Source organism: Rhinolophus ferrumequinum, chromosome 27 (assembly GCF_004115265.2).
Source record: "Rhinolophus ferrumequinum isolate MPI-CBG mRhiFer1 chromosome 27, mRhiFer1_v1.p, whole genome shotgun sequence".
Classification (NCBI taxonomy): domain Eukaryota; kingdom Metazoa; phylum Chordata; class Mammalia; order Chiroptera; family Rhinolophidae; genus Rhinolophus; species Rhinolophus ferrumequinum.
In genome coordinates this window covers 13,851,509-13,868,371 of record NC_046310.1, presented here as the reverse complement: position 1 = coordinate 13,868,371, position 16,863 = coordinate 13,851,509, and the positions used below count along the sequence as shown (strand labels likewise).

The 16,863-nt window shown below is 40.5% G+C and overlaps 1 protein-coding gene across 8 annotated transcripts in view; it reads left to right on the top strand.

Annotated features, from left to right (window-relative positions):
- Window positions 1–7,221: 7,221 nt before the first annotated feature.
- The window catches only part of ENAH (ENAH actin regulator), a 109,917-nt gene continuing 100,275 nt past the window's right edge, over window positions 7,222–16,863 (top strand). For all 8 annotated transcript variants that reach the window (XM_033099492.1, XM_033099491.1, XM_033099489.1 and 5 more), the window contains exon 1: window positions 7,222–7,578. In XM_033099492.1, coding sequence (XP_032955383.1) covers window positions 7,574–7,578 — 5 coding nt within the window. In that variant the 5' untranslated portion in view covers window positions 7,222–7,573. The remainder of the gene's footprint in view (window positions 7,579–16,863) is intronic.

The following is a 16,863-nucleotide window of genomic DNA, read 5'->3' as shown; positions in this document are numbered from 1 at the left end:
ACAAACGCAAAGACAAGCAGAGCTGTGAGATGGAGATGTATGAGCCTCTAAAGATATAGCTAGCCTGAAGACCATACTTAAAATATGCAGACAAGTGCCTCCAACCCCCTGCTTTTTTGCTGTTGCTGTTGTTGTTGTTGCTTAAGCTCCACTAAATTGGGTTTCCATCACTTGCAACCAAAATCCTAACAAAAAGATCTGACTAGAAGTTCAAAGCAGAAAATCTCCTTTTCTTTCATAGGCTGATGGTAACAGTGGAAGTAGTAGTTATATTAGATTTAGCATCAGGGTGCCTTGTTACTGTGCTCTGTACCCTCTCACTAGAAACCCCATCATTAGGAGAGGGTTAAATGCCTTGTATTCTATGGATGGATACCAAATGAGCGGGAGTTACCCAAGAGATCAAATTGTACCAAGCCGATAACATTTATGCTCACTACTTAGACTGCGTTAGTTCTTCCTTCCCTACTTGCATTCCCCCCTTCCAGTCTTAGAACAGAGTTACTCTGGAAAGCACCCATTGAGTCAAACTTGACCTAAACTATGAACTTAGCTAGTTACATCAACTCTCAAATTAAACAGACTGTCCAGTACTTGGGATAGCAAATGAACATGAAGAATCACAGGCCAGTGTTCTTAGGAGTTGTTTCTTAACTTAATTTGGGCCTCATTCAGGAGGAAAAGAATGCCAAAGCAGACTTGATACTAAACAGAGTCCTGAAGATAGAAATAACTCAAATAAAGCAAATCAGTATCACCATCTTATTGGTAATAGGAGAGAAAATAAAGTGAAAAAGAAGACAGAAAAGACTAGACTGTGAACTTTTATGAAGGGAAATGTCATTTGCAAGTGAGAGACACTGAATAAAATCAACTACAATGAGATGCTTAGCAAAGGCAACATTATTAAAAAACACACACAAAATAGGAGGTATTTAAAGAAAAATTAATTATGAGATGCTTGACAGATATAAAATGCTACCTGAGTTAGAGAAGAAAGCCTGAACGGGAAGCTAAGATAAGAGGGTTCTATTCAAGGCCTTTCCCTGAAATATTATAACCATATGCATTGATAATAGATTTTCAATGAGTACTTAAGTCCTGAAAAGGTCTTTCACACGAAGATAAATGAAGAAATAGATGACTCTTTTTCAAACATTTTGTCAAGTCTCATGCTAGACTAAGACTTTTATGGCCAATTGCTTTGCAAACAACCAAAGCTCAAGATAGCAATGGGGTCAGCTAGTGGGGATTGTATTCCCTCTCTCGTCTCTCTGATACTAATTCAAACATCAGTAAAGAGAATGTAGACACTTCTCTAGACACCTTTAAAAACACATTTGGGCTTGGCCTAAGTTTGATTGCCCTGCATTCAACACGAAATGTGAGCCAATACACTCCAAACAGCTCTATGTGAGTTTTTGGTTCACTGAGTTGGTTTAAGAAACTTTAGTCCTATAAACTCAATAAACCACTGCTAGTTGTATGCCTGGGATATCTAAGGTGAAGGACTGAATTATCGTTGGTTACTTCTTAGTAACATTATTATTCTGGGAAAAACACACATTAATTTGTAGTTCTCTAATTTGGAGACTCATTTAAGTCATTTATTGAGTCCCTTACATTGCACAAGGTACATTGTATTAGGGATACAAGTCTCTGCCTAAAGGAGGGGTTTATTTATAGTTTGACTGATCAGAATGTCACCATGGGTCTTGCTATAGCTAGCGGTGGCAGAATCAGGAGTTAAGTGACTTGAGCGTGTTTTGTTTTGTTTTCGACTTTGCTAGTTCTATTTCTGAAGTGGACCTTGAGTCTTTTTTGGTCTCATTTTATTTCTTTTTTAATCTGAGGAAGTAAAGTGAAATAGAAGAGGCCACTTAATGCAGAGATTAAGAGTCTGGCCTGTGGAACTGGCCTTTCTGGCTTTCTTATTTATTAGCTGTGTGGCTTTGGGCAAGTCTCTTAACCTTTCTGTGCCTTTGTGTTTATGAGCTGCATGTATAGCAAGGATGACCATAAAGGTACCCACTTCCTAGGAATGTTGTGAGGATTAACTGAAGTACCTGGCACGTTAGGAAACATCATTATTGGCTAGCCAGTTACTTAGCTACACTAATCTCCTACATTACTCAAATGCAAAGCCTATCTATGTTGGCTTCCATTTAAAGCAGGTATGAGTACTATACAGACAGGAGATGGGAATGAAACTAAATTGTCCTTCATTGTCTTAATTTTTGATTTGTAATTGAATTCATTTACAACCAAATAGAGAATTTCCCCACCGTCTACTTTGATCAAAGGACTCAACCTTTTCATATACAAAACGAGTACAGTATCACCATTTTACTTCATTGTAAGTTGGTACGAATGATGAATGATTTCAGGATGTAAAATGTTTGGAGGCCAAATGAAAGTATTGCAACCAATGCCACATAAGGAAATTATTTTTTCTGATAATTGCTACTTTTCTTTTGATTTTACAGAGACTTGACTAGAGATTGCATTTTGACTTCATTAAAATTAGAAAATGAAGATTCAAAGATAACCTCTCAAACTAGAATTTGGTCGTGTCAACATGCGTAGCAAGAGTTTCAAAGAGAAAGATAACTGGGGTTTTTAAATGAGCTTTGAAACTTACCTGAAAGGTGGGAAAAAAGCTACAAAAGATGTGGTATTAAGTAGTGTGAAGTAATTTTAGACAGCTTGTTCAGGATACATCCTAGTAGTAATAACTTTCTTCTCTACTGTGATTACTCAGAAAATAATCTTTATTAACTTTTTTCCTGATCTCCTTTGAGAAAATCCTCCAAGGTCAGCTTATACTGTCTATAAGATGATTGACTGGTATTCTCAAGTTTGATTACAGTAAATGGAAAAAGTAAATCAGTTCAACGCAAGAAAGAGGGCAGCCACTCGTTTTACTTGCCAAGCTACCAGCTAGATTTTATAAGAGATAAGAGTTCAGAATTAGATTATGGCGATGCTTCTTTTCAACCCAGTTTCTAAAGCATCGTGATTTGATTGTTATCTAGAAATGGAGCCCACCTACCATGTTCTTTAAATGGCAGCCATGGCTGAATTTTGTGGAAACAAAGCCTTGTGTTTTACAGAATATAACCTCGATCAATTCATGTTACTCCAAGACTATTCAGGCTTTAGAAATCACTCGCAAAATTTACACAGTGTAGCACCAAGAAAAGAGACTCTGGGGAAGAGGAAATGAAATTAACTGGGTAAATCCTAATTTGGAAAGGAGATAAATGACAAATGGAAGAAAAATGCAAATGGCAGAGAGGCGAATAGTTTCCTCTAATGTCTATGTCTCCTGATAATATTTTAGAACTGCAATTATAGATGGGCAGCTAAAGCTGGAAGATGAGTAATAAAAATATCTCGAATCCTACTGGAATATCATGTTCTACATTCTTTCTTTCTCCATTCTTAGGGAGGCAAACAAAAATTACACTAACTGCCAACAAAGAAAACACAACACTGTTACATCCAAGTAGAAAATGTACAATCACATTCACTCCAAACTACCTTCCCTTCTGCACCCATCCTTAAGTAACTCCTAATTTTTCAAGTGAGAACCCTTTTTTGGGTGTTGGGGGAGACCGTGCCTACAATCCTTAGCAATGATTTTCTGACTGCTAAGTACCATTAGTCATACATCCTCCTCATGCCCATAAATGGAGGCCAAGCCCACACTGATGCTATCAGACGAATTTAAACAAGGCATGTTCTAAGAGAAGCCTCAGAGCCAGACTGACAACACCCCTGCAGCAAACCCCTCTTCAACACAGGCATGTTTTATTTCATCTTACACCGGGGTGCACACTGCTAACAGATGTGTAGACCAAGTTGCAATGGCTGTATATACCTCGGGCACGGAGGGGTCCTCTTACCCGGATATTGAGCTGGGGTGTTTTTTTGTGAGGGAAAGTTGAGGTCCGTATAGTTAATGTTAAGAAGAGTCTATTTCTTTTGACAGTTTCCTCTTCATCTTAGAACAGTCATTCATTCATTGATTCCTTTTGCCACCTTTCAAACATTCAGGTGCTACATGAGGGCTAAGCATTGGGCTTCAGGATGGGCAACTCTTACGCGAGAAAAAGTCAAATGATTTTCACGAAGCCAGCCCAATCTCAGGGAATTATTAAGCAGAGTTTATGAGAAGAAAATCAGCTTTAATTTTTCCTGTTTTCACTCACTCTTACTTAGCCATAGAAAGGTACTCTGAGGTGGCAGAAGGAGTAATGAACCAATAACTGGAAATCCTGGGTTTAAGTTCCAGTTCCACCACAAAGGGACTCTAAGACTGTAATTTACTTAACCTCTCTGGGCCTCCCTTTTCTGTATTGAAAAATGAGTGGGTTGGACTTAAGATTCCTTCCATCTCTAAAATTCTTTTATTCTATACGGTAACACATTCCCCAAAGTTTCCTTTTGACCAGAATTAGTCTGTGATTTCTTCGCACAAGTTTCCCTCTTGCCCTCTCTGATTGTTAAACCAAATATGAACAAGCAGCAGTAACATTTTGTCACAGCCAACAAATTGCCCTTCCACAGAAGGAACTTTGGAGGTCAGGCCACCCATTGCAATATCTAAATCCAAAGGGAATGGTATGACCAACTTGTGAACTGGCAGGCTGCCATCCCAAAGGATGGAAATGGTTGTAGGCAGCCAAAATTCTTGGCTGGTACATTTTTAATAAACATAGAAAATAAGAACAGCATTTTCCACTTGGATTGCTTAATTTGGTACCCATACCACTGGAACATTTGCTGTTAGGATAAAGATGATGTGATATATCACTTATTTAGCGCAGGATGGCTTAACTTTCACAAATGAGAAGTAGGTTATGGAGTCATCTGTAAGGAATTTTTATCCTTGACTCTTGTCTCTGGCAGGAGATAGTTGGAGTCATCACAGCAAAATCTCCACCCCTTTTGGCCCTTTGTAAGACTTTTCCCTGAAACATAAGCTCTGCTGGATTTACTGTATTGCTATGAATGGACTAAGGCAAATTAGTGTGAATTCTTTGTGGCCGAATATGTTTTATTAATACTTTTCCAAATGGTTCAATATGTCGTATTACTACTTTTCCCAGAGGAAAAGCCTCCACAGCAAATGTTCTTTGGTTAATTTGGAGAAAAATATTTGAGGTGCATGTGTTTTAATTACATAAATTATAGTATTTGTCAGACAATGACCCTCATAGTTAGCTGCTATGATGTTTAATTGTGCCTATTGCACTAACTCATCCAGTTCTTGACCTCTGTATTTCCCTGTCTCTACTTGTAATATGGCAACAAAGACATGTGACTGGCAAGGGTGTTTTCTCCGCAGTGCTTGGAGATCCTTGAATAAAATATGCTCTGTGATGGTAAGCTGTAATTAGATGTGGGTGGAAATTAGTGTTCTTCAAGTACACCACGTTTAAGCAGAGGTACTGTGCTTTTTAGTACTTGAGGCCACCCTGATCTTGTGCCATAGCTCCAGGTCACTGCTTCTATAGGGCTGCGGGTTTGAGGCTGCAGGTTCCAAAAAGAAAATAACTTGGTATTGAGTCTAAAACCAGGAAGCTTTTTATAGTTAAAACTGGGCCACACAGTTCTATTAGAGACAAGTCAGGCGTTGACCAAGTATGACTGTAACTTACTCATTTTTCTTTTGGAAGTATAAATGATCTCAACTGTCATAACTATAATTTGAACTGTACCTCCATTTTAAAATAAAGCCCCAAAACTTTTGCATAGATTTCTTGGAGTCATGGTAGGTCCTCCATTTTGAATTAGATCCTCCAGTTATAGGAACCCAGTAGCAACAGACCTTAACCATCCTAGTTATATTTTTATAGAAAGTACAGTTCCTTCCTGCCTCGGGACTACAAGAGGCCTGCACTGTGTCCAGTTTAAATTTTTATTTAATTATTGAATTTGCTTTTGGATACCGAAAAACTCCCACAACTATACTACACATTCTGAATTCCTAGACGAACACCCCCACCCCCCCACCTCTCCCTCCCCCTACCTCTCCCTCTCCCCGCCTCTCCCTTCCCCCTCCCTGCATCGCCCCCCACTTCTCCCTCCCCCCGCACTTCTCCCTTCCAACCCCCCCACATTGGCTTTAAAAGAGTTTGCTTCGCCAGCACTTTACATTTACCTTTGAAAGAAGGTGATTTTAACACAGAATGTGAATGACGGAAAATGTAAAACTGTCGTTAGTTCACATCCCTCCTCCCCCCAGCCCGGAATTCCCTTTTCGCTAATGACGAGAGAAAGGGGTTTCACTGGCTGCGTTTCTGCCGCTCCTGCCGCTGCACACCGTGCGGGGCGCGTCTCCCGGCGGCTGCGGGTCTCCGCGAGTTGGCTGCGTCGGTTTGGGAATGAAGTCATCCCTATACATAGTGTGCATACCAGCTCGTTAAATCGGTACAGCACGCAGGGATTCCTCGGAAGAAAAGGAGCGAAGCGAACAATGATGACAATATTTTACATTTTTATACGTTCCCTCCCCCCAACAAATCCCGGAGGAATGGCTGGGAGTAGCCGGGCAGCGGGGCTGGTTGGGATGCCCACCGACTCGCCGGTCCCGGTCCTGAGACTGCAACAGGGCGAGCTGAGGACAAGTCCTGCGTGAGGGCCCCCGGCCGCGAGCAGATCCGGAGTCCCCCGGCCGGGCCCGGTGCCCAGTCACGCATCCCCGTCGCCACCTCCCGGCTCCCTACGCCGGTGCGCGGAGGTCCCGCGTCCCAGAGGTCCCGGCGCCTGGGTCTCCGCACCCTAGCCGCAGGGGAGGCCCGGGAGCTCCCCCAGCCTCAGGGGAGCGCGACGCGGCGGGGAGGGGGCCGACCGCCAAGGACAATCCCGGGCGAGGAACCCCCGGTGGAGGAGGCGGGGGAGGGTGGGGGGCAGCCCCAATCCCAGGGGGCTGGAGGGGGCGGGGTGGGGAAGCAACAAAGAGCCTTTACTACCCCGAAGTCGCCAAGCCGGCTCACGCCCCTCCTGCTCTCCGCAGTCCCGCGGGGGCGCGGGCAGGCAGGGGGGTGTGCGCTTGGCCCCCCGCCTCCCCTCCCCCCGCGCCGCCCCCTCGCCCCCGGGGAAGGAGGGGAGAGGGCGGCGCCTGCGTGTTCCTCCGCCGCGCGCCCCGCCTCCTCTCGGGCTCCCGGCGGCGGCGATCCCGACTCTCCTCCCGCGGCTGCCGCAGCTGCCGGTTGCACACGGCCTGGGCGGCGGGCGCGGGCCTGGGGAGCGGCGGCCGGGCGCGCGGCCCCGGCGGCACCCCTGGGAGGGCAGCCGAGGAAGCTCCCGGAGGCGGCGGCGGCCGCGGGACCCGCTCGGCCTCTCCGCCCCCTCCCAGCCTTTCTTTCGCCCTCTTCTCTCACACTCCCGGCCGGCGCCTCGGCTTTGTGCGCGGAGATGGTGTAGCCTCCTGGCCGTCCCCAGGAGCCGCCGGCCACTTGTCTCCTGTCTCCCAGCCGCGTCCCCGCCCCTGGAGGACGGACCCCTGGACTCGGCGCCTCCCGCGTCTCCCGGCTGCTGGGGAAGCCTCGGCGCCGCCGGCACCATGAGGTGAGGGGCGCGCGGGGCGCTCGGGGCGGGGGCCGGGCAGGCCATTGTGCCGTGGGAGCCGCGACCCCACTGCCCTCGGACCCCGCCTTCCCGGCCCGGCGCGGCTCCCCGAGTCTCCGATCTTCTTCTCCCCCTCCTCCTTTTGTCCCTTCTAATTTCTCTTTCTTTCTTGTGACCCTCCCTAACCCCTCTTGTTGGGGGCGGGGGGGGGCTCTTTTCGACGGTCTCCCATTTTCCCCCAAATGCTCGTCTGGCGCCCCGGATTTCCCTTCCTAAATTTAATTTGCGCCTGGCTCCCTCCCCCCAGCCTTAGCCAGCCAAACCTGGGAGATGGGGAGGGGTTCGAGAGGCGAGGCGTGCGCGTTGCTCGGAAACAGGTATTTTCCCGTATATATGTAAAAATTCCGTGCACTTTTATTACAAAACTCGTGTTTCATTTATAAAAGAAGGAAAAGTTTGAAAGCTCTGAAATCTCTGCCGGTAATAAAGTGCTCTGGTAGGCGAAGGAGCTCCGAAAGGTGAAATTTCCCGATTGGTGGGGGGGGGGAAGGGAAAGAATTTACTAGGTTTATATGAGGGGACAGTGAAAGACTGGGATAAGTAAGTTGTTTGGGGTGTGTAAACGGGGGCGGGGAGGAATTTGTTTGCAAAACCCCTTTCTCTCCTTCCTCTGTAGCAGCCTGTGTTGCATTGCAGCAGCTGCCTTCCTCCTTTCCTCTGTAATCAATAAAACAGAAGCTAAATTATTTTTTCAGCCCCAAAGAATTGAACGTACTGTCGTAATCTATTTTTTTAATTGCTACGATGAAACATATGGTGTGACATTTTTCTTTTTTGTTTCTCCAATTGTGTAAGAGAATAAACCATGGTGTCGTGTGTCATTCATTGGAGATTTTTTTCAGCTTTCTTTCCTAAGCCTGTTTTGTGTCCATAACCTTCCCTTTTCGGATTGGTGCAAGACTTCGTGAGAAATGGGACTTGGTAGACTGAAGGCTGATCCATTCTGCGTTATCATCCTTATAGGCCTTCCTTTTAGGTTAAACAATTGTGGATAAAGTAAATTACTCCATTTCTGTGTCCTGGAAGAGATAGTCTTACAGTTCATTTGGATTTGAATCTCCTTTGTGTTAAAGATTAATGGCCAACCGTTGCCAAGACCTTTATAATGTGATACAATGAGATTTGAATGATATAATCTACAAATTCCTTCGCTTTGGCAAGAAAATGTCATGTCATTGGAATTCTCAGTTGAAGTACTTTCCACTTTAAACTTTAGTTTTCTTTTTTAATCACGGTTGAACACTTTCTCATTTAAAAAAAATTTATGTGATATAACCGCGTACTTCAGTTTACTGTGAATTTGAATTGGAATCTGATTCCAAGTTACAGAACTTCATTGGGATGGCCTTAAAAATTGTTTTTAGTGCTGTGTCTGTAAGTGACCCCTTTTCCTTCATGATTTTACAAGTGATTTTCATGTGTAATGGATCAATTTAAAATGTGATTATGGCATACAAACCAAAAAACATAATCTTTGTAAATAAAATACGGCTTGAAAAACTCAAACCATTGGTTTGAGCATGGTATTTTATCAAATTACTAATGTCCTTGAAAACTCAGGAACTATAATCAAATATATGTAATGTTATATTTTGTAATACTACATATTGTTGACTTTTCCTTTAAAGATTTAAGGCTATGGGGGTCTTGCAGACCAGAAGTTAGGAGTTTCTTTCCCCAAACTTTGGGTAGACTTATCTGAACACTGAGCAATGTAAAACAGTGAAAATGGGATATATTTAAATAAAATGATCGTAAAATATTCCGATTCAGAGGTTATGAACCAAAAAAAAAAAAAGAGTAAAGTTAATGTTTTGGGTGTTCCGTGAAGTTTGATCCCTCTCATGTATCGTTATCAATCTGTCACAGGTAAATTGTGTCTTCACTTAAAAGTTCCTTTTCTAACAAAAAGTAACTTGTACTTTGAAAGCCGTTTTTCTGCTCTATTCCTTATTAAATGTGAGGAGGGAGGAATCACACTGATGCTTTCCAGTAGCATAAATATTATAGAGCGTGGTACACAGGTTTGAAAAGTTTGTTCAAGCAGTCTACAGTAATTCTTTGTAGGCTAATTTTGAATAATTGAAGAGCAGAAAAGAGGATCAGCTTTTCACTTTGGAAGGCATTGGATTGTTTGGTAGGTGGTTTGTGCAACTTGTGTGTATACACATTTCCTTAGATACCTGTAAAAGTAGGATGGTCTGATTTGGGGGTAAAAGGTTCTTGTGCTAGTCAAAAAGCTTTGGAATATTTGATGGTTAAGATAGGGTTTTTCAGGTTATCTCAATATTTGACTTAGTCTCAATGATGCTTTCAAGTGCTGTAGGACATACATGTCATACTATTAAGTTGAGTCTATTTTAGTTATATGAAGGAGTTGCACTGATGTTTTAAAGGCCATCCAGAAATAGGAAGGCATGGCCAGGAATTTCCACTTAAGTTGGTCAGAATTCTGAATAGAGAATATGATGAATATGGCGCTGTTTAAGTATTGGTGCTAAGATCGCTGAGATGACTTTAATTTTAGGAATAGCATGCCTACTGTGAGATAACGTAATAATCCCTACATAGAAGGCAACTGAAATACTTGACACTCCTGAACCAATCTTAGCTATACATGGTAAAAGCGATATATAGAATTACTTGTTAATACTTTGCTTAAAGACCAGAATTTAAAAAATGAGGTGTATTTCTTATACAAGACAGTAAAAGGGATGAGACCCCCGAAAACTGGTGCTTTTAGTGTAATGTCCAACTTTTTGGTTCTAATTTTTCATTTATGTATTGTTTCAAAAGTACCAGATAGTTTGTGATTGAGGTAGGTGTGTGTGTGTGTGTGTGTGTGTGTGTGTGTGTGTGTGTATATATATATATATATATATATATATATATTATTAAAATAATGTATACCTTTTAAATGATTGCGTTTTTTTTTACTAAGTGGTTGTCAAGGTTTTTTTTTTTTTTTTTTTTCTTTCTTTAAATAGAGGAGCTTGTCTAATGTAAGATAGTTGCGTATAGCCTAGTGGCTAAGAAGAGCTCGGAAGAGTTTGGATTGACGTTCTTGGATCCATTAAGTAGTCCAGACTTCCACTCACTAACTACCCTGTGACTTTCTCCTGTGAAAAGGGTTGTGAGGATTCATCCAAGCCAATCACATTATTTCACTGATTCATATTTTAAGATATGTAAAAATGGGGATAATTCTTTACTGGGTAGTGAGGGTCAAATGATAATAAAAGAGAAGATGCTCTGTATACTTGGAAGCATTACACAATTATGTTATCCCTCTTGAGACCTAATTATATAAAACGCTAGGGTAGTTTACTTCACCTTTCTAGGCCCTATCTACTTCAAGGATGGCAAGTAGGTTATATTTTGTTTACATACTCCAGTTGGTAGTAGCTGCCACGTTGATAAGGACATAGATACATTTCTGGGCTTGGCGGGAAAGAGTGCCATGATTTGACTGGGATATGGGTGCCAGAGAATGGCAATGGAGAGTATTTTCTGGAATCCGACTTGTAACCATCTGGTCTACCTAGTCTAGCCTTACTGTATGGGTGAGGAAACTGATCATCATTGAAAATGATCGTCATCATTTCCTTTCCTGTGTCGATTGAGTCTTTGAAATACTTCTTGTGATTTTGTTACCTTCATTTCTGGTAATGATTTTAGAGTGTGGTACGATCAAGACTCGGAAGATCCAGATTTATATGTAGATTAATGACTGAGCAAACTGGGGAAAATGGAGCTAGTTCTATGATTTCATAGGATTGTTGTGTCAAATGAGATAGCTATGAAAGGATACTAGAAGTAGTTTCTGTTCCCATGGATCTTCATTTATGCTAGTAGCTATTGGATGTGTTACGTTCGCACAGAGGTTTAGTTTAGGGGCAGGAGCCAAATTTGTATTTTCTAAGAATGTCATTGCCTTGTATGTAGGCATTGTTTTCCATTGTAGGTATTTATTAAGTGAATAAATCTTGAATGAGTGTGGATTAATGGAAGCAGTTTACTGAAGTTTATACGTTACTCAAGTTTTTGAATGCCTTGTTAGCCCACTTGGAATAAGCAGAATAGGTAGGCCTGGTTTGGCTGGTGGAGAAGTTACATACCAGACTGATGGTTTTGGTTACTTATCCTACAAACAGCTTAAATCTGGGGTGATTGTGTACCTTGTGAAATGCCAGTCTTTATCATGAGTGTAAGAAGGATTTGGAAAAATGTGATTTCAATTTTTATGCAGTTGCAGGGAGGAAGAGGGTACTTAACTTCTTCCTATGCCAACTTCAAGTTGCAGCCCCCCCCCCCGCCCCCCTTTTCTTTCTTTGAAATTGATGGATGGAACTGAATGGAAATAAAAGTTAAAAGAGGATCGGAGCTGAGGCTGTATCTCAGTGGATACTTCCTAAAATACAGGCTTATGAAGTTTTCTGGAATAGAAAGCAAGAAGGGAAACCTGGCAAGAAGTAGTCCCAGATTGATCTACCTCCCAGCTATTCTTGCATATTCCTATGCATTCTGAATATTTTTTGCTATAGCGTTTATTAATTGTTTTATAATTACCTGGATCTGTCTGTCCCTCTTCACGGTAAGCTCCTTGAGGGCAGGGACTGCATTTTTATATTTTATGTAGCAGCATTACTCACGATAACCCCAAAGTGGAACCAACCCAGATATCCATAGACTGAGCAGGGGAGAATCAAAATGTGGTCTGTCCATACATTGGAATATTTGACCATCAGAAGGAATGAATTACTGACACCTGCCAAAAGTGGATGGAAACATGCTAAGTGGAGGAAGTCACACACAAAAGGCCACCACATAATTGTTTGATTTCATTGATATGAAATGTCCAGGATAGGCACATCTATAGAGACAGAAAGTAGATTAATGACTGCCAGGGTCTGGGGAGCGTAAAGGAGGAATGGGAAGTGAGGATTTCTATGAATATGTATGGGATTTCTTTCTGGGGTGATGAAAATGTTCTGGAATTAAACAGTGATGATGGTTGCACAACCTTGTGAATATACTAAAAGCCACTGACTTTTATATTTTCCAATGGTGAATTTTACAGTACGTGAATTACATCTCAACCCCCAACTCCTCTGTCCACTTGGCTGATTATTTTCACTTACTCACTAGAGTGCAAAGTATCAAAAGAGGGTCTAATTTGCTTTACATTTCTGACAGTTTTATTACTTTGGATTAATATTGGAAATGGACAGCTTCATGTTTTCTAAAGAAGAGAGGCTGAAGACAGATCACTGGGCTTTTTCTCTGAAGGGAATGGGGCAGGTAGGAATGCTGAAGTGGACAGACTCATTGATGGTGGTGCCTCTGACAGGCCCAAACAAGTTTTGGAGCCCTAGCTTCATGCGAAGGTAGCAGCCATCTCTCTGGTAGCCCTGTTCTAAGTATGGAGGACCAAGGTCACTGATGAAATCAATGAAACAAATCCAGCAGAATCTTCAGAAAACGGCTTCATTTGGGTGGTGATTTTTCTTGGGTCTGTTTACAGTAATCTCAAATACCAAAGAAAGTTTTGTCTTTGGGGAGTGAAGTAGCCTTGATGACGTTTAGACAGACTGAGTAACTTTCCCAGTGGTAATGACCTTCTAGAACACCTGGTCTTGGCAACCCATACACCTGATGAGATGAAGTCAAAATGGTTGCTTTCACAGTCGCCCCCATCTTTTTTGGTATCTGCGTTATGTGTCACCTTGGTAGGGAAGAAGCTTTGTCAAGTTCCCCAGAACATAAATGAAATAAAGTGAATGGCTCTTCAGGTCAAATCTCAGGGGAGTCCAAATTGCTTGTTTTATAGTGCAGTGAAGGGTTCTTTCTGTGAAGGTTTTATAAATGGTTAAATATTGCTTTTATTTGAGTGTCTACTTCGTTGTACAATCTGAAATGTCTTTTTCCTCTCCCAAATTCTCATCTCTAACGAGTATTGCAAGCAACATTGTGAGTTTGATTTTTAATACTTTAAGATTTATGAATTATAGGTTTTTATGAAAACTTAGTTATTTTTCTTTGTAGTCTCTTTAATCCTCTTTGCACTATTTTGAGAAAATGAACCAATTACCGTTGTCCACATAAACGTCTGACTAGTTTTTTTGTGTTATTTTTTCCTTCCATTATAAAGCCGTAAAGGTCTTGCATAGATTTTAGAAAGTGTGGAAAGTATAAGAGGTTAATAACTCAAATCCAAACCATCTAGAATTTTGATATTTTGATGTATAGCTTTCTAGACTTTATAATGCATATATTCAGCCATAAATGTGATTGTGTGTGTATATGAGTATGTTTTTAATAAAAGTGAGATCATACTATATGCAAAGGTGAAATTATACTATGTTATGTATTTTGTTACTGGCCCTTTTCCACCTAATTCTTGTCACTAAATGTAGATCTATATATTTTAAAGTAACTGCATAGTATTTTCACTATGCTTTGGATGACCTTAATCTACTGAATCTCTTAGGGATGGACTTACCGATTTTTTTCCTTTTCTTTTTGTTATGAAAAATATTGCGATGAACCTTTTTGGATATATGTCTTTGTGCACATATCTGCAATGTTATGTTTGCACATATATTGTAGGGTCAATTCCTAGACGTAAAATTAAGGAGCATTTATTTTTTTCTTTTCTCTCTGAGTAGGTCCTGTCCAGTTGACCTCCATTTGCTTCTCTTTGTCTCACTGCCCCTACTCAAGTCCAGGCCACTGTTACTGTACTTGAAGAATTAGTGTCTCCTCCCTTCCATTCTTGTCTGCCGTTTTCCATGCATCAGTTAGAATGGTCTGGAAGTGGAAATCAGATATTGTTATCCCCTTGCTAAAGCCTTCAATGGTATCTTAGTGCTCGTAGAATAAAACCCAAATTAATCATAAAACCCAAATTGTTAAAGTCCTGTCTGATCTGCCTGTATTCCTGGTTCTTAGCACAGGCCTCTGTGCATATGCAAATAAGTATTTGAGTGAATAATAAACAAAATTGCCAGAGCAAAGGGAATTTTATCAGTGTTTGATACACATTGCTAATCAGCAAAAGTTGATGAGAGGGCCAGTTGCTCCACATTCTGGCCAACTCAGGGCATTATTAGCCTTTTTAACTTTGCCAATCTGATAGGCAGTAGGTGTTATCGCAGTATTTTAATTTGTATTTTTAAATTACTAGTAGAGTTTAACATTTCTTCATGTATTTATCGGACATCCCGATTTTTGTGTGAATCACCTGTTCATGTGCTTTATCTATTTTCCCAATGAGATGCTTAGTTTTTCTTGTAATGATGTATAATATACTTAATAAGTAACCCTTTCTGGTGCAGATGTATTGTGGCAGTTAACTAATGTGGTATCACAAACCACCTCAAACCTAGTAAAATATGTATGAGTTGGTTGGGCAGTTCTTCTGCTGGTCGCACCTGGACTCATGTGTTTTTAATCCTTGCTTAGGTTCATGTGGTATGTATGTCTGCTTGGCTCTCGTAATGGCAGCCTACAATGAGATCAGGCGGCACTGTGCAAGCTGTTACCAAACCTCTGCTTGTGTCCTGTCCCTTTATTAAGACTTTGTGGCCAAAGCAGGTCACATGGTCAAGTCCAGAGTCAGAGTGGGAGGAGACTACACAAGGATATATCAAGAGGTGTGATTCCTTGGGGGCATGACGTACAATCTACCACATATGTGTCTTCTAAATTTGTCCCTTGTTTTTCAATTGTTTGCTTTGGTGTAGAAGTTTTAAAATTTCATGTCAAATCTGTTGGTCTTTATACCTTTACAACTTCTGCTTTTGGTGTCATGCTTTCCGCAACCTAAAGTCATATACATATTCACTTACGTTGTCTTCTGTTACTTTCATGGTTTTATTTATATTTAAATTTAAGAAACTTGAAATTTATTTTGTGTAAGATGGGAGGTTAGTATCTAAATATCAAATAGTCATTTGCCAGCCTCATTTGTACATTAATCCATCCTTTCCCATTGATTTGAAATGCTATATTCATCGTATACTGAATTTCCATAAATACTTTGTTCTGTTGTTGGACTATTATTAATTATCTAATTCTATGCTAGTACCTCACTGTTTTAATTACTCTAACATTATAATTTTTAAGCATTCAGTAAAGGAAGTTATTGTTAGTTTTCTCATTTTTAAAAACTTTATTTACTATTTCATTTAATTCTTTTAGATTAGTTTTAGAGTCATTTTATCAATTAAAACAAAGATGAAATAAAAAAGAAAATTACACCCCCAAATCTGTTGGAGTTTTAATTAGAACTGTGTTAAACTAATGGAATAATACGGGTGGAGAAAGAATTGACCCTTTTATAATACTGAGTTTTCATTTTTTCTCTCCACATATTCAGATTTTAATTTCATCTTTAGTAAAGTGTGGCAACACATTAGCTTCTAGTTTAATAGGTTTGATATGAACTTTTAAGAAAGTTCTCGTATATGTAGAAATTGAACTTTAGCTCATTTTTACTATAAGTACATCTGTTTTCACTTTTCTTTGTGTTAATTTCATTTAAAATGTATATGCTATGTTTTTAAAAAAGTTTTTCTTCACTATTTAACTTAATTCCAATGTTGACATTTATATTCCTCAGTTTTCTTAGACTTGGAAGTATAAGTTATTGAGAACTTACTGCCTGAAATACTTTACATATTAACCATTTAATATGCCTCTAACAACTTATAAAGTAGGAACTGTTTTTAATCCCCATTTTATATATGAGGAAACGAGTCACAGAGGGTTAAGTGACTTGCTTTAGGATCACCAGCTAGTAAACATGGGACATGGGGTTCCATCCCAGACAGTCCGGTTCCCGAGCCCATGCTTTTAACTAGGGCCTCTCTGTAATGGGTAACTTATGAACTGAGGTGTATATTTAAATTTTCTGAATGTTCATGTATGAACAAATAATTTATTTTTCTTTGTGATTTTATCATCTAACGGTTCTTTATTTTCTGAAAATAATTAGTACAAGAACAAGGCCGTGTAGAATGCATTGACCTAGAATAAGAGCAACATTTCAGAGATAGCAGGGGTAGGGAGAAAAGGCTTTATTGGGGTTTAATCTGGAAAAATGAAACAAAAGTATAAAAACATCCATGTTATGGTTGCAACTATGTGTTAAATTCTTAGAAGGGAAGAAGAATGAATCAAGAGTTGGTTGCTTTTCACAATTTTTCTTAAAAAATTGTAAGG